Source organism: Glycine max, chromosome 13 (genome assembly GCF_000004515.6).
Source record: "Glycine max cultivar Williams 82 chromosome 13, Glycine_max_v4.0, whole genome shotgun sequence".
NCBI classification, from domain to species: Eukaryota; Viridiplantae; Streptophyta; class Magnoliopsida; order Fabales; family Fabaceae; genus Glycine; species Glycine max.
Window position 1 is genome coordinate 9,592,279 of NC_038249.2, and position 24,022 is coordinate 9,616,300.

Consider the following 24,022-nt stretch of genomic DNA (forward strand, 5'->3'; position numbering starts at 1 on the left):
TTTCTTTCCTCATTTATTGGAAATGCCATAAATTGTAATTGTTTTAATTTAATTTTTATTGGAGTATATATATATATATATGCACATGCATATATAATTTATTTTAAATTCATTATGGATATCATGACTAATTTTTTAGATTATCATGTCTGCTAAGAATAATACTATTTACAAATATTCTAGGATTATTATTTCAATAAAAGTATTATTATTAAAGCACAACGGTTGTTGGAGTTGAGAGGACATAGTTATCTTTAGATACTTTTTTAGCTTTGTTAGAACGCACAACAAATATTAAATGTGACGGATTATACTTTTAGGACCCATTATTCATAGATGTTCATATTTAGAAATAATGTTTTTATTTATATAAAAAATTAATTATTTGACTTTATTTGTTACACAAAATATTTTCAGATTATCATAATTTTAATTTTTTTTTATTCTTTTAATATGAATTGTTATTTTAATAATGGGGTTACACAAGAAACTTTAATTTGGACTTGTAGCCTAGAAAAAGTCACTAAAGTTTGTACCGTGAAGCTTAATGCAGGTTTTAAGTTTCGAAGAATTTGACAAGGTTGTCTTGTATTATATATGTCTAAGTTGAATAGTTTGATAAGGTTGTTTTGTATTATATATGTCTAAGTCGAATAGTTTGATAAGGTTGTCTTGTATTATATAAAGCATAAATGATAATAGAAGCACTATATTGAATAGTCCAACACACCTTAATTTGAACTTGTGGCCTAGATGTCACTAAGGTTGGTGCCGTGAAGCTTAATACCGGTTTAAGTTTCCAAGAATCTGATAAGGTTGTCTTTTGTTATATGTCTTTTGTACCACTGTCATTATTGTTTTGAGGAGAGGATATAAATGCGTTTAGTTGAACCTGATAGAGTGTAAATGAAATTGAAGAAACTATAGGTTATTTTAATTAGGTCAAAGAAGTTTTTAGTCTTTTGTTAAATTTTAGATTTAATTTTGAGTCTCATCTCCTTTGAATTATTTATTCATTTTTAGACCTTTTTATATTTATTTCTAATAATTAGTGGCTAAGAGAGTGAAAATGACATAAAAAAGACCGAAATTTAACTTTGAATAGATTAATTATGATTATTAAAAATAAATAAGAGTTTAAAATAAAAAATAAATGACTAAAATTCAAAATCTGAAATTCTATGTAGATTAACAACTTATTTAGCACTTTTATTATTATAAAAATAAAATTGATAATTATTTAGAGCTTATAGGTTGGAATTGTTGGATTACAATAATATCTTATTTATAATTTTCTGAAACTTTATTTTGATTTGTGCATACAGAATATGGGCTTAGCTGTTTTAGCTCAATCGGAGTCTATAGATTTCGTAAAAAAAATCATAAGTCTCACCCATAATGATCTTATTATTTTTTTTCATGATTACCTTTTGATAAAATATACATATAATCTATAAAAAAGCATAGTGAACAGGTAGATGAATGAATACTTATAATAATTAATATTTAAGATAGGGAGTGGAAACTTGAACTAAGGGACCTCATTTTTCCTTTTAAAAAATTGTGTGAAAAAACATAGACTTTGACTGAGAAACCCAGTTTTTCTCCCTTTCTATCTGGTTTCCGCACCTGATTGCAAAATCAAAAAATATAAATTAAAACTGTAAGCATAAACTAAAAGATAAACCGAAGTGTAGTTTGTTAAAATCACAATTCTTTCCCCAACAAAAGAAAATAATGCTCCAAGGGAATTCCATATTGATCACACTGTTACTAATGCTACTTCTTATCAGAAATGGCAACTGTCAGAACAAGTGCAATAAGGAATTGTCTTGTGGGCCTGACGAACCCCTTATTAGATTCCCCTTCCAACTGGTGAAGGGGATGAAAGATGAATGTGCTAATCCCGGGTTTTGTTTATATTGTACTCAAAAAAATGAAACCATGGTTGTGCTCTCTACAATAGAATTCCATGTCCTTTTCATAAACTACAAACGTAACTACTTTAGGTTGAGGGACCCAGAAAATTGTCTTCCGAACAAGTTTCTACAAATCAACAATTTTTTTCTTCAGCACAACCAACTTGAACTAGGATTTCCTGGACATGAAGGAACAAACAACTTGAGCTTCTTTAACTGTTCTTCAGTTGGGCATAGATACCTCACAAGATGGGTTTGTTATAGTGAATACGTTGTTGGTCAACAAGATATGATCTCCTGTCCGATTCACGTGTCTAGATATTACGACAGTGTCCTCGAATGGGATCTAACATCCTGTACCAAGATGTTCGACACCATTTCGCCAGTTGAGGCATACGACCTGCAGTCGAATTCTTTGAATATGAGATGGTCCATACCAAATTGTACTAAGTGCGAAGCAAAAGGCAAGAGATGTAAATGGAAGAACAACAACACAGAAGGAGACATTGAATGTTTTGACTGCAAACCGAAAAGAATCCATGTTCCCCAATCTTTTATTTTCGCTACTACAGGTTAGACCAGACTCTTTCACACTACTTCATTGAATGTTATAGGTTCTGAAACTATTTTAGACTTTTGAGTTTAGGCTTAACTCGATTTAAAAGTTAGTTAAAGGTTGTTCTTTATTTATATATTTTATTTTCACTGTATCACAAGTGGATGTAAAATATCTCACTCATTTAAATTAAGTATGCTACTGTTATTGTAGGCTCAATTTTTTTGGGGCTGGTGGTCATTGTTGTCTTTAAGATAGCCCTCTATTTTAGACAGAAAGAAGACGACCAAGCAAGAGTGGCCAAGTTTTTAGAGGATTACAGGGCAGAAAAGCCTGCAAGATTTACCTATGCTGATTTGAAAAGAATCACTGGTGGCTTTAAAGAAAAGTTAGGGGAAGGAGCTCATGGAGCTGTATTCAGAGGAAAACTTTCAAATGAGATTCTAGTGGCTGTGAAGATCCTCAATAATAAAGAGGGAGAAGGGAAGGAGTTCATTAATGAAGTGGGAATCATGGGAAAAATTCATCACATCAACGTGGTTCGTTTGCTTGGCTTCTGTGCAGAAGGATTTCATCGTGCTCTTGTCTACAATTTGTTTCCAAACGGATCCTTACAACGATTTATAGTTCCACCGGACAACAAGGACCATTTCCTTGGCTGGGAGAAGCTGCAAAAGATTGCTCTTGGTATAGCTAAAGGGATTGAGTATCTTCATCAAGGTTGTAATCAACCCATTATTCATTTTGACATCAATCCTCACAATGTGCTACTTGATGACAACTTCACTCCAAAAATTTCTGATTTTGGCTTAGCCAAATTGTGTTCCAAGAATCCTAGTTTGGTGTCCATGACAGCTGCAAGAGGAACCGTGGGATACATTGCACCTGAAGTTTTCTCCAGAAACTTTGGGAATGTGTCTTATAAGTCTGATATTTACAGTTATGGAATGTTATTGTTAGAAATGGTTGGAGGAAGAAAGAATGTAGACATGTCTTCTGCCCAAGATTTCCATGTTTTGTATCCGGATTGGATCCATAACCTGATTGATGGAGATGTACATATCCATGTTGAGGATGAAGTTGATATTAAAATTGCAAAGAAATTAGCAATTGTTGGACTTTGGTGCATTCAGTGGCAGCCAGTCAATCGTCCATCTATAAAATCTGTCATACAAATGTTAGAAACTGGAGAGGAAAACCAGTTAAATGTGCCTCCTAATCCATTCAACTCAACCACTTCAACTATTACTAGTGGACACACTAGAGTTACAAGACGACCTTTGGAGTTAGAAGTTATTCAAGAATGATTTATAGTGGGAGAAAATAAATAGTTTAATTTGTAGAAAAGTAGTAGATGTATGTATTTTATGTAATATGATTAAATCCAACCCATTGTGTTTAAGCGTACTTTTTCTACTAAGAAGGAAAGTTTTGGTGTGTTTGAATTAACTATATGAAAATAAATTAAACTATTAAACAATTATTATTTTAATTGATGGTACAATTTTTTTTTATATTTGGATACGTTTGGTGAAATGTGATTTTCAAATAATCTTTTTCATTTGAGATATTTAAAATGGTCGATTATGCTAAAAAAATTGATAAATATTTTACTATATTATATATATATATATATATATATATATATATATATATATATATATATGAAGCAAATTTTAATCGAAAAAAAATTAGTAGTAATATATTATTAAATCTAAAACTTGAAAAAATAAATAATAAAAGGAAATTTTAAATAATTAACAATTTCACACTTTTTCAAATATATAAAATAGGTATTAAATAATGACAAAATTCTTTGTCATGGAGACAAACTAAAAAAAAAGAACAATAAGAAAAGCTCTTTTAAGAAATGACTTTTAAATCTACAACATATTAAATTAAATTAAATTTAAAATGATTATTAATTAGATCATTTTTCAAAAGTATTATATAATGTTGAAATTATTTTTGTTGGACAAGTGACCTCAAAAATTTAAGAGGGGGTGAATTAAGTCTTAAAAAAATTTCCATTAACAAATTTTAACCTCCTTTTAAATGATATATGATGGACTGAGAATGCAGAAGAAGAATAAACAATCAATTTAACAATATTTTTTTAAATGTGCAAGACAAAGTAAACTACAGTGAAATAATTGAGAGAAGGAAAGAGAGAAATGCAAACTCAATTTAGACTGGTTCGACCACTTTCCGTGCCTATGTCCAATCCTCAAGCAACTCACTTGAGATTTTCCACTATCTCTGTAAACCCTTTACAGACTTTGAACACATCTTGAGATCTCTTACCCTTGTGTACATGATTCTCCAAGAGACAACCCGTCTCTTGATTATATTTCTCACAATCCAAGAGACAATCATTCTCTTGATTACAACTCAGTTTATGATATGAATATAAAGATTTCTCTCTTTTATAGTAAATGATAAAAAATGAAGATCCTAGAGGAATGTCTCTCTTTAGAGATAATAATATAAATTGAAGTTCTTAGATGAATTATCAATAGATTTGTAAGTGTTTGTCCAATAATTATTGAGAGAGCATTTGACAATTAAGTTCTCTTAGAATATCTGCTTTTCGAAGTCAGACACACGTATATATTGGCCCATTGTGACTTTTCAAAATGATTTGAAGAGATGTGTCTTTTCAAAAAGCTTTTCTAAAATTTTCTCATTGGAAATCAATTACAGATTTCTGATAATCGATTACAAAATTCAAATTTCAAAACTCTTTTTAAAAGCTGATTTGCAAACTTGTCTTCTAGTAATCGATTATACTACGTGGTAATTGACTACCAAAGCCTTTGATCTCTTGGAAAAAATTTGTTTTAAGGCAAATACCAATCAACCAATAAGATTGTTTGAGGCCTTATCTTCTTCTTGATCTTGTTTGCTTAACCTTGAGTTAATCTTGAAGTAATGATTAACCTTTGAATATTTGTTGAAGCAAACTTGTTTGATTCTACTTTGACATCATCAAAACTCTCTATTCATACATTCAAATTCTTCCCCTTTTTTATGAGGACAATCATTATCAAGTGAATTCTTTTTGGCATCATCAAAACTTGAATGATTCACATTCTCCTCTTTTATGATAATGACAGTCATTATCAATTGAATTCTTTTCGGCATCATCAAAACCTGAAACCTGCATGATTCACATTTTCTCTCCTTTTTTATGATGACAATTATATGTAGGTTAGAAGTAAAAAAATATCTATGTGAATCATTTACTCCCGCTTGATTTTACAATGATTGCATATATAAAAAAATTGTCTCAAAAGAATTATATATATATATATATATATTATATTCAAAATTTTATTAGAAATATTTTTTAAAAATTGTATATTGAATCATCAATGCGTGTAATTAAATTCTTTTTTCAATATAATTAGTTATGTTAAATTTGATTATGCCTAATCAACAACTTTGTGTGAATCTGATTTCATAATATATATTATAAACTTAAATTTTAATTTTTGAAATTATAAAATTAATATATTAATGCAAGCAATTTAACATTCATTTTTTACTTCATTAAACATAATTAGCTTTATATATTATTAAATTAATTTAAAATTGATTAAATAATATCTTGTTAAATTTGTTTGAATTAATTCAAAATTAATTAAATAATATTTGATTAGACTTAAAGTTCATTATATTATATGACATGACAAAAACAGTTACATGTCAATAAATAGATGCATGAATCAATCTTATATCTCCTAATTACTAATTATGATTAATTTCATAAATTTCTTGATTGTTAGTACATTTTTACGGTGTAAGCCTAAATTGCTAGCTTATAACACAATCCTAGCTTTGGTAGAATTATATGCTAACACTTACAAGTAACACGTACACATTCAAGTAGAATCATTTTATATCATGATTACATATCAGGGAACTTTGAACAAAATCTTAAATTTTGGTGACCATTTTTTTAAACTATAAAAGATAAAACAATAGGAAATCTTTTAGATAAAATAAATATTATAGATGAATAGGTGTTCAAGACAATAAGGTGGATACAAATACATATTGTGCATTATCAAATAGCATCCTCTACAAAAGGATTAGTCACAATTTCCTTGGAATAACTAGAAGAACTAATGAAGTCTGTTGACATTGTTTGACTAGAGTAGATGCTTTGATCATTTTCCATTGTCTCATGTGGATATAGAGAAGGCTTTGGTGGTATTTCCAGGCTTTCAATGTTTCCTTCAAGCATTTCCACTACTTTGTTCATTGAGGGGCAATCGCTTGATTTCAACGGTATACACCAAAGTAAAACAATGATAATCTTTTTTGCTATTTTATTTTCTTACTCTCTTACACATTCCATTTCTATATCTGTCTCTTTTCCAAGTTGATTATAAATCCAAAAGGGAAAGCAAAGTTGACTTGAAAATAAATTATACTATTAAACAATTATAATTTTAATTGATGGTACAATTTTTTTTATATTTGGATACGTTTGGTGAATGTGATTTTCAAATAATCTTTTTCTTTTGAGTTATTTAAAATGATCGATTATGCTAAAAAATTGATATATATATATATATATATATATATATATATATATATATATATATATATATGAAGCAAATTTTAATCGAAAAAAAATTAGTAGTAATATATTATTAAATCTAAAACTTGAAAAAATAAATAATAAAAGGAAATTTTAAAATAATTAACAATTTCACACTTTTTCAAATATATAAAATAGGTATTAAATAATGAGAAAATTATTTGTCATGGAGACAAGCTAAAAAAAAGAACAATAAGAAAAGCTCTTTTAAGAAATGACTTTTAAATCTATAATATAGAAGTTGATCAAAATAAATTCATTTGACAAATATAAATGTGGTTTTAAAATAATCATTTTCATTTGAGTTATTTTAAAAAAAATCGGTTTTATATTTGGACATGTTTGGTGAAAATATATTTTTAAAGTAATCTATATCATTTGAATTATTTAAAAGAATTTCTTTTTTAAAAAATCTTTGATAAAAAAAACATATCTATATTGTAACTATATAAACAATTTAAAAGTACGAAATTAAAGATAAATGTTGAAAAGCATATTAAATAAAATTAAAATTTAAAATAATTATTAGTTAGATAATTTTTCAAAAGTATTATATAACAATGATTTTTTTAAATGCGCAAGACAAAGTAAACTATAGTAAAATAATTGAGAGAAGGGAAGAGAGAAATGCAAACTCAATTTATACTGGTTCGGTCACTTCCCGTGCCTACCTCTAGTCCTCAAACAACTCACTTGAGATTTTCCACTATCTCTGTAAATTCTACAGACTTTGAACACACATTGAGATCTCTCATCCCTGTGTTCAAGATTCTCCAAGAGATAATCCATTTCTTGATTAGATTTCTCACAATCCAAGAGACAATCAGTCTCTTGATTACAACTGAGTTTCTGAGATGAATATAAAAATTTCTTTCCTTTATAGTAGATGACAAAAATTGAAGATCCTAGAGGAATTTTTCTCTTTTAGAGATAATAATACAAATTGAAGTTCTTAGATGAATTCTCAATAGATTTGCAAGTGCTTACCTAATAATTGTTGAGAGAGTATTTGACAATTAAGTTTTATTAGAACATCTCTCTTGCTTTTCGAAGTCAGACACACATATATATAGGCTCATTGTACCTTTTCAAAATGATTTGAAGAGATGTGTATTTTCAAAAAACTTTTCTAAAATTTTCTTACTGGTAATCGATTACAGATTTCTGTTAATCGATTATACAGTTATATTTTGAAGGGTCATGACTTTTCAATTTGAATTACAAGAGTTCTGTTACTGGTAATCGATTACAAATATTTGATAATCGATTACAAAATTCAAATTTCAAATTTCAAAACTCTTTTTAAAAGTTGATTTGTAAACTTGTCCTCTGGTAATCGATTATACTGCCTGGTAATCGATTATCAGAGCCTTTGATCTCTTGAAAAAATTTGTTTTAACGCAAAAATCAATTAACCAGTGAGATTGTTTAAGGCCTTATCTTTTTCTTGATCTTGTTTGCTTGACCTTGAATTAATCTTGAAGTAATGGTTAACCTTTGAATATTTGTTGAAACAACCTTGTTTGATTCTACTTTGACATCATCAAAACTTTGTATTCATACATTCACATTCTCTGCCTTTTTTATGATGATAATCATTATCAAGTGAATTCTTTTTGGCATCATCAAAACCTGTATGATTCACATTCTTCCCCTTTATGATAATGACAATCATTATCAAGTGAATTCTTTTGGGCATCATCAAAACCTGAAACCAGCATGATTCACATTCTTCCCCTTTTTTGATGATGACAACCATCTGTAGGTTAGGAGTAGAAAAATATCTACATGAGTCGTTTACTCTCCATTAATTTTGCAATGATTGCATATATAAAAAAATTTGTCTCAAAAGAATTAGATAATTCACTATCTTATCTTTTATCTATTTCTCCCCCTTTCAAATAAAAAAAAAGATTCATGAATTTTTTAACCATGTTGAAGTTTTAAATATCTTTATGAATTAATATTTGCATAAAATATTATATATATATATATATATATATATATATATATATATATATATTCAAAATTTTATTAGAAATGTTTTTTAAAAATTGTATATTGAATCATCATCAATGTGTGTGATTAAATTCATTTTTCAATATAATTAGTTATGTTAAATTTGATTATGTCTAATCAACTACTTTGTGTGAATATGATTTCGTAGTATATATTATAAACTTAATTTTTAATTTTTGAAATTATAAAATTAATATATTAATGCAAGCAATTTAACATTCATTTTTGATTTCATTAAACATAATTAGCTTTATATATTATTAAATTAATTTAAAATTGATTAAATAATATCTTGTTAAATTTGTTTGAATTAATTCAAAATTAATTAAATAATATTTGATTAGACTTAAAGTTCATTATATTATATGACATGACAAAAGCAATTACATGTCAATAAATAAATGCATGAATTAATCTTATATCTCCTAATTACTAATTATGATTAATTTCATAAATTTCTTGATTGTTAGTACATTTTTACAGTGTAAGCCTACATTGCTAGCTTATAACACAATCCTAGCTTTGGTAGAATTATCTGCTTAAACTTACAAGTAACACATACACATTCAAGTAAAATGAGTTTATTTCATGATTACATGTCAGGGAACTTTGAACAAGATCTTAAATTTTGGTAATCCATTTTTTTAAACTATTAAAGATAAAACAATAGGAAATCTTTTAGATAAAATAAATATTATAGATGAATAGGTGTTCAAGACAATAAGGTGGATACAAATACATAACTACTGTGCATTATCAAATAGTATCCTCTACAAAAGGATTAGTCACAATTTCAATTCCTTGGAATAACTAGAATAACTAATGAAGTCCGTTGACATTGTTTGACTAGAGTAGATGCTTTGATCATTTTCCATTGTATCATGTGGATATAGAGAATGCTTTGAAGGTATTTCCAGGCTTTCAATGTCTCCTTCAAGCATTTCCACTACTTTATTCATTGAGGGGCAATCGCTTGGTTTCAACTATATACACCAAAGTGAAATAATGATCATCTTTTTTGCTATTTTATTTTCCCCCTCTGTGACACCTTCCATTTCTATATCTATCTCTTTTCCAAGTTGATTATAAATCCAAAAGGGAAAGTAAAGTTGACTTGAATGATCTGCATGGGAATTTAGGTTTTTCCTCTTACTTGCCATCTCCATCAAAAGCATCCCAAAGCTATAAACATCAGCCTTGTGGGATATTCCTCCAATATTTTTATAAAATAATTCTGGAGCCATATACCCAATTGTCCCTCTTGTCGCTGTCATAGTCACAATGCTATTATCTATTGGATATAGTTTAGCCAATCCAAAGTCAGAGACCTTTGGGGTGAATGTTTCCTCAAGAAGGATGTTATGGGGTTTGATATCAAAATGCAAAATTTGCATCTGGCACCCATGATGGAGATAAGCAATCCCACGAGCTACTCCAATTGCTATATTAAATATTTCGTCATATGTTAAATGTATGCTTCCATCTTTGGTAAAAATAAATTTGTCAAGAGATCCATTGGGCATGAATTCATAAACAAGGTAATGTTTTAAGCCTTCACCACAATATCCAATTAGTTGTACTACATTTTGATGATGTATTCTTCCAATTGTTGCAATTTCACTAATAAAGTCTTGGCCGCTACCTTTTGCTTTATGTAGCATTTTAATTGCCACAGAAGGCCCACTACGCAACTTTCCCTTGAATACAAAGCCATAGCCTCCTTCACCCAATTTTTCTTTGAAACCTCTAGCCATCTTCTTAATTTCTTTGTATGAGTATCCAATAGGCATCAAGTTATTTTGTTCCAGATAATTTTCAATATTTTCATATATTGACAAATGCATTTTTCTCCATTTGTATATCAAAAGCACAATAAACAATGTCATCCCAAACAAAAACTTGCCTGCCAAGAATGGTAGAATGTAGTGTCCAAAGGTAATAAATATTGAGTCATACGCATTGAATTCATGTTCAAGTTGTGGGTTTGGTCCTCTTATAGTTTCATACAATCCTGTGAATTAATATCACAAATGTGACTATTATGTTATAACGGATGATAAAGGAAAAAAGATAACTATCATACAACCTATATGCACCATCTGTTAATATTAGAAGATTCTTAATTATTGGAAGAGTCAAAGTCACAAAGTGGTACGTACCATCATATAATCAATAGTAATAATAATGTCAAACTATTATAACACATACTAATTCCAGTGAAATGTTTTGTATGGTTAATTTTATGTGTAGCATATAAAAATAGAGGAACTCACCTATTATGACAGCAAAAATGGCATCTGCAAAAAAAGAAAGAAAAGGTTTGCTTGATTGAATAGTGTAATAAAGAATCGTTTGATTACAGTGTTAATGTGAGATGCAATAAGTAAGGTATTTGTTAAAGTAGAATATCCATTTAGTTCTTAAATTTTTTAATATCCTTCAAATTTGACAAATATCAACCAATTTAGTTGTTGAGGATTTTGCATATCGGTCTGTTTTCGTTACTAATATTAAGTTTCATCAAGGACCAAATTGATTAGTAGTTATTAATTTCTTTTGCTATAGAAAGGAGAAAAATAAATAGTTATTGTCAAATCTAGCTAGGTATCAATTTGATGTTTAACTTATATTGTTGAATTATGTTATATTATACTAAGAAATCATATAAGTCATTGTTTCAAATGCAAGCCAATGGTTCTATTAGTCTGTATGTATTAAATAACTTGCACGTACATATACATAAATTTAAGAAGGATGATTCATTGGATGGAATAGTATTAAGGTTTAATGGCTATACAGGCAAAGACAATGTAAATAAAATAATTGGCAAATGATAATTAAGGAACTAAAAGGAAAAGGAAGAAACAAAATTTGAGTTCCATAAAATTATATTATGTATGACTTTTTTTACATTTATATATAATTTCTACAATAAATATTTTTTTTTAATTTCTTAAAATACTTAATTATAAACAAAACCTAAAACAATTTTATACAATCAACCAATAAAAAATATTACTTTTGAAATAATTATTATAAAAATTTCAATATATTTTGATTTGAGATAAAACAAAAATTAAGGTTATAAAATCCTTACCTGGTGCAGATGATAGCAGATTGGACCATATCCCTATTGACAAAAAAAAAATATCAATTTCGGATTTCATCATAATCGAGCTAGCTAGAAAGAGAAGACTATATAGCATATATATGTCAAAGTTTATACCTATTATCAGTTTAAAAACTTTTATTCAAAACAAAAAAATGTTTTATTTAATCCTTGGTTTCAGATAGATACAGGTAAAAAAAAGTAAAACTAATAAATTATTTTTTTGTTTAAAAAATGATTTTATTAATAGGATGAATAAGAAATATAAATTAAAATATAAATACAGACTTTTGAAACCTTGTTTCACCAAATGCAAAAATATATGGTTTAACATATTAAAGATGGTTCTATTGATGATTTGTAAATATATAATTTTTGCAACCTTTAGCACATTCAGTAAGCTGGAACTGCTGTCCCCCCAGGAAATTGCGGCAGGGGCATTGAAGCTTCTTAATGGAAGCGTCAAATGCGCACTCGGAATTCCACTTGGGAATGCCACTTGATGCAAGGATCAGTATCCACATACTTCTCATTGTTAATCACTGCATGGCTACAATTTAAGAAAACTATATGCTGGAAAACGTGCTCCCAGGAATAAGCTCGCTTTAGAAAGGCTAGGTATGGATCCCCTTCAATTGCACTGAAATTTGATTGAGACAAGAAGTAGCGAGGAATGGAGGAGCAATATGGCTGTTGAACACCCGGATCCACCACACGGATTGTGAAATTGTTGTAGTTGATAGCCTGCACATGATATTTTCCAGAGTACAAATATAACACCGTAACATTATTTTCACAAGCTAGCTCATACCTGTTGTCACCGCAACCTTTTGGGTCGCCTTTCAATCGAAATGGATAAGTTATGTTGGTGATCACAGGAAGAAGGGGGGCAAGCATGCTCTTGCTCACTGGTAGCACAAATTTGCTGGACTAGTAATAACAGGAACACCAATAAAGCACTCTGTCTCCCCATGACGCTCAAACTGTTTCTTGCTCACCTTTAAGTGCACAGTGCATACAAAATCAAAGTCGATATTTAAAGAAAAAATTGTAAGGTTATTTCTGTTCTAATATCTTTCTTTTCTACTTTTTACACATTTTAAATTAATCTTACCATTATTGTATTATGTAAAATTTTGACTGAATCACATCAAAATGAGAGAGATTTAGAGACTATAAATATGAGACCGTATAGTTGATGATGTCTTACAAGAATTAATTGATATTACCTATACCAATAAAATACATATATTTTTTGATCGTTTATTGTTTAAGAATTTTATGATTAAACATGTTTGACTTTGACTTGGAGTAGTTATGAGATAATTTTAGTTATTATATATAACACTGAAAGTGATAGTTTTCCCGAGCTTATAGGTTGAAATTGTTGGACTACAGTAAGAGCTTATTAAAATTCTGGAACTTTATTTTTGAATTTTACATACACACGCCATAGGAAAATAAATGTATGCTTATAATTATTGATATTTAAGACATGGACTTAGGGGACCTCATTTTTCCAATATTAAAAGAATGTGTGATTACGTAGACTTTAACTTGTCTTGTGGGCTTACGTCCCTGAGGGGTATTAAGTCTTGGAAAAATCAACACGATTTTGAAGAGTTCTTCTAAGGTTTCGGTCAATTTTCACGTGGTTGGGCTTGGAAGGTTTTGATTAATATTAGAGGTAAAATTTAACAGTGACAGCGAGACGTTAGGCTTTTTGAATTTTTGTGAAGAGGATGAGATTTGAAGGATTGGAAGGTCCTACTTAACCAACGGACTGTGCGGATTTGGTCCACGGGTTGTCCGTAAATCTGCTTAATTCATGGTTTAAGAATCCCACCAACTATAGCACCTTGAGAATCCTGCTTAATCCAGATTTTTCATTGTCGGTTTGTGATATTGTATGCATCCAAATTGCAACTGTGGCTTTCGAATCGGCATTTAGTATTGGTTCACGGGTGCTTAACAAATATCGAACTAGGCTTCTTGCTGACAACGTGCAAGCCTTGATATGTACTAAAAATTGGTTACCAGGATTTGATAAGCAAGGTAAATAATATGTAATAATTGTTGTCTTTTAATCACTTAACTTGAGTTGATTCTAATATTTATTATTATTTTGAGTTTTAGGAAAAGAAGATAAAGATGTGGAGATGGAGAAAACTCAAGCTACTTCAAATATGGAATCATTTGTTGTTAGAGATGTTTAAGTTTCATATTTTAGATTTATTGCTTGGATTTTCTATCGTTAAGACATTATTTATTTTATTGATGTAATTGACTAATTGTTGAGATTTTATTTATATTTGTGTTGAACTTAATTTGATTGTGTTGCATTTTTGTTGAAATTGAAATTCATTTAAAATTAGGCCTACAGACTGACCCGTTTGACCTGCAGGGTCCACGGGGCGGGGATGAATCAATTTATTAGGTTCATGTAAGAATGCGAGGTGGACTGACCCGGTTCGCTGCCAATGCAGGCGGGCCTTACGCAAAGTGGGCTGACCCACTTACCCACCCCTAATTCCACACACTATTTCCAAAAGTCCAGCACACCTTTTTGGACTTGTGGACTAGAAAAATCCATTAAAGTCAGTGTTGTGCAGCTTAATGCAAGTTTAAATTTAATTTCAAAGAATTTGGTAAGGTCAAGTATGTGGTGGTATATGTCTGAGTTTCACTTTCTCCATCATAATTCTGTGGGGGAGACAATATTAGAATTTTAGAGGATCCTTATAATATATCAATATAACCATCAAGAACATATTACGTTAGATTATCAAGAAGAATTTTAAGAATATCTGGATCCATAATGACTGATCAAACAAACGTAGCAGAATCTGAATCCGTAAGTGATTTCTGATCTATGTACTCTCAGGATATGTTACGGAACAGATAATCGGCTAACAGCGTAACCAGTGACTTCATGATTCTTACTTAACCAGAGCTTCTTTATTCCTTAATAGGACCTTCGTAACTCTTCAGATGTGGAGAAGAGAAACTATATCAGACGGCTCGGTATATTGAGGATCATAACCCAATAGGGTTTAAGTCCATATCATCGACTTAGTTGTCTAGTGGGCTCACTTAATTTGATCACATAAAATAAAACTCATTAATGATAAATAGCTAATATAATTGTTTTATAATATTAGCCCACATTAATTATTGGAATAGAAAATTCCAACAATCTCCTACTTGGGCTACATATTGTAACAATTATATAAAAAATCCTTAAGCGTGCATTTGTATGCTATTTACCTTTAGACTTCCACCTTAACAACCTAGTTCATCTCATGTATCAATAATAGAATTATTGCAGCTTTCGTCACTACAACAAATATAACTAGATCCGAATGACCATCACATTAGTACACTCAATGACATAGGTCAATATGGATAAGCAACATGAAAATTACATGCAATGTGATCTTAGTCATGCCTATTTCCAACTAGCCCAAACTTTATTTTTTATATAGATCTATCCAAACACAACATAAATATTGTAAATAAAACAAGCTGATAATGAAATGATAAACTTTAACTTTATTTCTGCAGAAAATCCAAACAACAAAATGTTTGTAAACCATAAGATATCAAACATAAGTAAGATTCCCACTAAACTAAGTACTATAAGGAATTAGACCCATATGAACAGTGTGCTCATGAAAAACTTTAAGTATCATATCTTTAGTAAGTGGATCAGCTAGCTTGCAATGGGTTCCTATATGTTCTATACAAATCTGTATTTTCTAAATTCTTTATTTAACAACCAAATACTTTATGTCAACAAACTTTTACTTGGTTGAATCCTTAATAATACCACTAAGATATTGCCCCAATAAACAACTGATGACTACCTAATGTTAGCAACGACAACAGGAAATTTAGTTACAATAATTTAACAATCATAAATTCTAGTATGATGTCGAATAACAAAATATTAACCCCACCAACACGGTTAAATATGGATCCTTATGTGGAATGATTGCTATTAAGACATTCTGAAAAAATCGATGTCAGAATATCCTATGATCACTAAACTTCTAGACTTTCGATATGAAAACATTTAATTTTTTGTTCTCTTTAATTAATGCATAATGTGCTTTACTATTTTCTAGTGTTGGTATATATCACCTTAGGACTCCCACAAAAAATTATTTTAGGACAATACAAAAAAACTTAAGCATTCATGATAAATTGTAATATAATTGTTTTGCAACAATAAGTCATATGATGATACTAGGATGTCATCAACATATAATACCAAAATAATAAATTTACTCCAACTAAACTTTTAGCATACACAATCATCAACCAAATTTACCTCAACATCATAAGAGATAATCTTGATGAATTTTGTAATATCATAGACGAGAGAATTGTTTAAAGCATAAATGGATTTCTATAGTTTACATACCATAGACTTTAGATTATCTTAAACAAGGTTTTCTGGTTGCACCATATAAATTATTTCATCAATATTTCCATTTAGAAACATAATCTTTACATCCATCTATGCAAAACAATTATCAAAATGATCTGCAGTGTCATTATAGTCCTATGAAAGTCTTTCTAAAAAATTAGAGAGAAAGTCTCTTTGTGATCATTGACTTCCTTCTTGTAAAACTTTTGATGACAAGACAAACTTTATATATTTCAATATTACCCATTGAATCTCTTTCGATTATATAATATCTACAACTTATGGGTTTTACACTTTTAGGCAATTTGATGATATCCCAAATGTCATGTTCAACCATTGGTTTTATTACATCATTTATGACATCAATTCACTTGAGAGTTAGAGCACAACATGACTTGACTAAGGTCAATTAAACCTTCTCAGTTAACCTAATATCATTCATATTCATGTTCTTAAAAAAATATGACATAATCATATCAAATTACATTTTTCCTTTCTTTGGTGAATCTTCTTAATGACACTTCTTGAGTTTATTGAGTTTGAACTTTAGGTGATGCTTGAGAGAGAATCTTAGTGTTGTCTTGTCTTTTAATAATGTTAGGAGTAACATCATTATTTAATTACCATATCTGTTTTTTGAACAATGGTAAGTACAAAGATTTATCTATTGTCAATAACAAATTATTCTTTAAAGACAACACTCATTATGTTTCCTTCCCCTCCAAACTCAATTTTCTCAAGGAGTCTTGCATTCTCGTCTCAAACATGATCTTAAAGTGAGATTGTAAAACTTATACATGCAGAGAGCTAGCTTTAAATAAAGATGAATCATTTGTGGCGGTCATAATAAGCCACCAAAAATACATTTATGGTGGTTTCTTCTAATTCCCAGAAAAAACCGTCAACAAAGACATTTTTTTACGTGCTTCCTAAATCCACCCACTTAATTCCTATCTCTCAAGCTTCATTCATCCAGGTCAAACCATTCAAAAACTTACTATTCACCCCTAAAACAAGATTTTCACCTATGTAATTATAATCATATATATATATATATATATATATATATATATATATATATATATATATATATATATAAACATCACAAACCATCACCTTATAATTAATTAATTACATATATTTAAATTAAATTATTCTTGCAATCTAATTAAAACCACTTAACTAGACATTACAAAAAACATAATGTTACTTTAATAATTTATTTTAACTAATAAATATGGATAGATATAAAAAGATTAATATAGTACATAGGAGTCTTTTTTATTCATTAATTCGGTTTTTATAATATGCTTTGTATCCAATAATAATTAAAAAAATTAAAAGGAATTTATTTAATATAGTTAGCTAAATTTATTATTTTTTTAAAAAAACTAAATTTATTAAATTTATGAATAGTTACTTTTATTTAATAACATTCATGATTTTTTTAATCATGTTGAGGTTTTAAATATCTTTATGAATTAAATATTTCCATAAAATATTATATATATATATATATATATATATATATATATATATATATATTCAAAATTTTATTAGAAATATTTCTTAAAAATTGTATATTGAATATCATTAATGCGTGTAATTAAATTCTTTTTTCAATATAATCAGGTATGTTAAATTTGATTATGTCTAATTAACAACTTTGTATGAATATGATTTCGTAATATATATTATAAACTTAATTTTAATTTTTGAAATTACAAAATTAATATATTAATGCAAGCAATTTAACAATTCAGTTTTTACTTCATTAAACACAATTAGCTTTATATATTATTAAATTAATTTAAAATTGATAAAACAATATCTTGTTAGATTTGTTTGAACTAATTCAAAATTCATTAAATAATATTTGATTAGACTTAAAGTTCATTATATAACATGGCAAAAGCAGCTACATGTCAATAAATAAATGCATGAATTATCGATCGGTGTGGGTTATTTATAATCTACACCGAAGTAATTCCCAAATATTAAATTTCTTAACACTATTATAGAACCCATTGATGCACATACGAGAGCCCTACTTTTAGTTAATTGAACTAATTTTCTAATTATTCAGGAAAATCAGATGAAAATTTTCAAAATTCTAATTCCCAAGGCTACATTTATAATACTAAGTACTATTTAGTTTTGATTTTTAATACTTTGTCTGGACGGGGCCTAAGAAATGATAAAATAAATTATTTGTTCCTAGAAGACCGCATAACAGGATGAGATAGTACAAATAGCAAGAGAGGTTTAAAAATTCTTTTCAAGTCATATAAATGTGCTTAAAATAATAATTTTAAAATTTTTCTAAGAATTAATTGAGACAGTTTTTGCAAACAATGTGTGAATTAATTAATTTTTTATAGGGTTTTAATTCTAATTAGTAATTACTAATTGTAATTTTTTATCAATAAATATTAGTTTGTAAGTTAATTTTGTTAGAAATAAGAGTTCAAATTTTTTACTCATAATCTTTTTCATCTTCCTTCTATTTTCATTGTAATTGTCGAATCAACCTTATATCTCATAATTACTAATTATCATTAATTTCATAAATTTTTTTATTGTTTGCCCATTTTTACGGTGTAAGCCTACATTGTTAGCTTATAACACAATCCTAGCTTTGGTACAATTATATGCTAAAACTTACTAGTAACACATACACATTCAAGTAGAATCAGTTTATATCAGGATTATATAGCAGGGAGCTTTGAACAAAATCTTAAATTTTGGTAACCCATTTTTTAAAACTTTGAAAGATAAAACAATAGGAAATCTTTTAGATAAAATAAATATTACAGATGAACAAGTGTTCAAGACAATAAGGTGGATACAAATACATAACTACTGTGCATTATCAAATAGCATCCTCTACCAAAGGATTAGTCAAAATTTCCTTGGAATAATTAGAAGAACTAATGAAGTCTGTTGACATTGTTTGACTAGAGTAGATGCTTTGATCATTTTCCATTGTCTCATGTGGATACAAAGAAGGCTTTGGAGGTATTTCCAGGCTTTCAATGTCTCCTTCAAGCATTTCCACTACTTTATTCATTGAGAGGCGATCGGTTGGTTTCAACTGTATACACCAAAGTGAAACAATTATCATCTTTTTTGCTATTTTATTTTCCTCCTCTGTGACACCTTCCATTCCTATATTTGTCTCTTTTCCAAGTTGATTATAAATCCAAAAGGGAAAGTAAAGTTGACTTGAATGATCCGCATGGGGATTTAGGTTCTTCCTCTTACTTGCCATCTCCATCAAAAGCATTCCAAAGCTATAAACATCAGCCTTGTGGGATATTCCTCCAATATTTTTATAAAATAATTTTGGAGCCATATACCCAATTATCCCTCTTGCCGCTGTCATAGTCACAATGCTATTATCTATTGGATATAGTTTTGCCAATCCAAAGTCAGAGACCTTTGGGGTGAATGTTTCATCAAGAAGGATGTTATGGGGTTTGATATCAAAATGCAAAATTTGCATCTCGCACCCATGATGGAGATAAGCAATCCCACGAGCTACTCCAATTGCTATATTAAATATTTCGTCATATGTTAAATGTATACTTCCATCTTTGGTAAAAATAAATTTGTCAAGAGATCCATTGGGCATGAATTCATAAACAAGGGCACGATTTGAGCCTTCAGCACAATATCCAATTAGTTGTACTACATTTTGATGATGTATTCTTCCAATTGTTGCAATTTCACTAATAAAGTCTTGGCCATTACCTTTTGCTTTATGTAGCATTTTAATTGCCACAAAAGGCCCGCTACGCAACTTTCCCTTGAATACAAAGCCATAGTCTCCTTCACCCAATTTCTCTTTGAAACCTCTAGCCATCTTCTTAATTTCTTTGTATGAGTATCCAATAGGCATCAAGTTATTTTGTTCCAGATAATTTTCAATATTTTCATATATTGACAAATGCCTTTTTCTCCATTTGTATATCAAAAGCACAATAAACAATGTCATCCCAAACAAAAACTTGCCTACCAAGTATGGTAGAATGTAGTGTCCAAAGGTAATAAATATTATTGAGTGATATGCATACGCAGAATAATGACGACTTTCAAATTCTGGGTGTCTTATAGCTTTAAACAATCCTGTGAATTAATATCACCAATGTGTAATTATGTTATAACAATGATAAAGGAAAAAAGATGACTAACATACAACCTATATGCACAATTTGTTAATCTTACAAGATTCTTGGTTTAATTACTCATCTAGTTCTTATAATTTTTAAACTTATCTCTTTTAGTCCTTATAGTTAATAAGTAGATTTTTTAGTTTCGAAGTTTATATTTTAATTATCAAAAGGTTTCTATCAAAAGATTGGAATTAAAAAAATTTAACGACAAAAACCTTTTTGAAATTAAAATGTAAACTCTGGTGACTAAAATATCTAAATGAATAATTAAACTAACATTCTTAATTATTAGAAGAGTGAAAGACACAAAGTGGTGCATACCATCATATAATCAATAGTAATAACAATGTCAAACTATTATAACACATACTAATTAACTCACCTATTTTGACAGCAAAAACAGCTCCTGCAAACAAACAAAAAGGTTTACTTGAGTGAATTGTGTGATAATTAAAGAATCGTTTGATTACAATGTTAATGTGAGATGCAATAAGTAAGGTATTTGTTAAAATAGAATATCAATTTAGTTCTTAAAATTGATATTATCCATCAAATTTGACAAATATCAACCAATTTAGTTGTTGAGGATTTGGCATAGCGGTCAGTTTCGTTACTAATGCATCAAGGACCAAATTGATTAGTGGTTATCAATTTCTTTTCTTATAGAAAGGAGAAAAACAAATAGTTACGGTCAAATCTAGCTAGGGATCAATTTGATGTTTAACTTATATTGTTAAATTATGTTATATTATACTAAGAAATCATATAAGTCATTGTTTCAAATGCAAGCCAATGGTTCTATTCGACTGTATGTATTAAATAACTTGCACGTACATATAAATACATTTAAGAAGGATGATTCATCAGATGGATTAGTATTAAGGTTTAATAGTTATGCATGCAATGACAATGTAAATAAAATAATTGGCAAATGATGATTAAGCAACTAAAAGGAAGAAAAAAAATTTGAATGACATAAAATTATATTATTTATGAATTTTTTTACATTTATATATAATTTTTATAATAAATATTTTTTGTTTTAATGTCTTAAAATACTTATTAACAACCCAATATAATTTTATAGAATCAATCAATACAAAAGTATTCTTGATATAACTTTTGAGATAATTATTATAAAAACTTCAATTTAAGGTTATAAAATCCTTACCTTCTGCATATGATAGCAGCTTGGACAATTTCCCTATTGACAAAAAAAAAATATCAATTTCGGATTTCATCACAACGAGACAGAGAAGACTATTAGCATACATGTCAAAATTTATACCCATTATCAGTTTAAAAACTTTTAATCAAAACAATAAAATGTTTTATTAAATTCTTGGGTTCATATAGACACAGGTAAAAAAATAAAACTAATAAATTAATTTTTTGTTTAAAAAATGATTTTATTAATGGGATGAATAAGAAATATAAATTAAAATATTAATACAGACTTTTGAAACCTTGTTTTACCAAATGCAAAAATATATATGGTTTAACATATTAAAGATGGTTCTATTGATGATTTGTAAATATATAATTATTGACCTGTAAAATTATTTACAATGTGAATTGAAGAAATATAGTGCACAAAGATTTTTTTTTTAAAGTGTACGAGAATTCACATTTAATATATTGGTTGGATGTTTCAAACGAGTGAGTAAAATGGCAATGATCAAAGCAAGAAATAAAATAAACAGTGTTATGTTTAAGGTTTAAACAAATATTTCAAATTTTGCAAATCATCACGAGAAACTCATAATATAAACTAACGAAATTAATTAATAATTTTTACAACATTTACCTCGTTCAGTGGGGTACTCAGGAGGGTACTTAGGAGGGTACTCCCTTCCCAGGAAATTGCCACGGGAGCATTGAAGCATCTGACTGGAAGTGTCAAGTGCGCAGGTGGAATATCCACAATGATGGTCACAGGCGAGATTCATCCATGAAAGCTCAAATCCATAGAGAAGCGCTCTGTGCATCTGAGTGTATGAAGAATTATTTGTATCCAAACCCCACCATGATGTGGGAGCAACCAGCTTTACCTCACAACCAACTTCAAAGTCCTTTGCTATTAAGTCACCAGCAATAGCGTATATGTACCCTTTGGAGTGCCACTTGATGCAAGGATCAGTTTCCACATACTTCTCATTGTCAATCACTGCGTGCCTACAATTTAAGAAAACTATATGCTGGAAAACGTGCTCCCAAGAATAATCTCGATTTTGAAAGGCTAGGTATGGATCCACCTCATTATCGAAGAAACTATAAACATCACTGAAATTGGTTGGAGACAAGAAGTAGCGAGGAAGGGAGGAGCAATTTGGCTGTTGAACACCCGGATCCACCACTCGGATTGTGAAATTGTTGTAGTTGATAGCCTGCACATGATATTTTCCAGAGTACAAATATAACACCGTAACATTGTTTTCACAAGCTAGCTCATACCTGTTGCCGCAACCTTTTGGGTCGCTTTTTAATCGAAATGGATAAGTTATGTGGGTGATTTTGCCACAGGAAGAAGGGGGGCAAGCATGCTCTTGCTCACTGGTAGCACAAATTTGGTGGACTAGTAATAACAGGAACACCAATAAAGCTCTCTGTCTCCACATGACGCTCAAACTGTTTCTCGCTCACCAAGTGCATAGTGCATACAAAATCAAAGTCGATATTTAAAGAAAAATTGTAAGGTTACTTCTGTCCTAATATCTTTCTTTTTTTACTTTTTACACATCTTAAATTAATTTCACCATTATTGTATTATGTAACATCCAATTGAATCACACTTACAGACTATATTTTTTGATAGTAAATCGTTTAAAATTTTTATAATTAAACATGTTTGATTTTGAGTAATTATGGAATGAATAACTTCCATGGAAGATTTTGACCAATAAGAATTGATGGAAACAATGCTTGGGACTTCATATACATCACCTTTACTTTGTAAAATTAAATGAAATTGAACAAATAATGCAGCTAATTTTAGTTATTATATATAACACTGAAAGTGATAGTTTTCCCGAGCTTATAGGTTGGAATTGTTGGACTACAGTAAGAGCTTATTAAAATTCTGGAACCGATAGGAAAATAAATGTATGCTTATAAATATTGATATTTAAGACATGGACTTACGGGGCCTCATTTTTCCAATATTAAAAGAATGTGTGATAACGTAGACTTTGACTTGATCACGC

General features: G+C 29.0%; 2 protein-coding genes and 1 pseudogene across 2 annotated transcripts; 1 reads left to right on the top strand and 2 right to left on the bottom strand.

Moving 5' to 3' along the window:
* Nucleotides 1-1,669: 1,669 nt before the first annotated feature.
* On the top strand, nt 1,670-3,882 carry LOC102662104 (rust resistance kinase Lr10). Its single transcript, XM_006593752.4, has 2 exons — nt 1,670-2,491; nt 2,689-3,882. Exons 1-2 carry the CDS (start codon nt 1,738-1,740, stop codon nt 3,780-3,782), a joined length of 1,848 nt encoding a protein of 615 aa, XP_006593815.2. The 5' UTR covers nt 1,670-1,737; the 3' UTR covers nt 3,783-3,882.
* Nucleotides 3,883-9,866: 5,984 nt separating this feature from the next.
* On the bottom strand, nt 9,867-13,222 carry LOC100796583 (rust resistance kinase Lr10-like; annotated as a pseudogene).
* Nucleotides 13,223-19,331: 6,109 nt separating this feature from the next.
* LOC106794110 (LEAF RUST 10 DISEASE-RESISTANCE LOCUS RECEPTOR-LIKE PROTEIN KINASE-like 2.5) lies at nt 19,332-23,631 on the bottom strand. The gene is made up of 4 exons (XM_006593747.4): nt 22,627-23,631; nt 21,991-22,023; nt 21,202-21,225; nt 19,332-20,772 (listed from the first exon to the last, which is right to left on the bottom strand). The coding sequence occupies exons 1-4, from the start codon at nt 23,435-23,437 to the stop codon at nt 19,517-19,519; spliced, it is 2,124 nt and encodes a 707-aa protein (XP_006593810.1). The 5' UTR covers nt 23,438-23,631; the 3' UTR covers nt 19,332-19,516.
* Between the last annotated feature and the right edge of the window lie 391 nt (nt 23,632-24,022).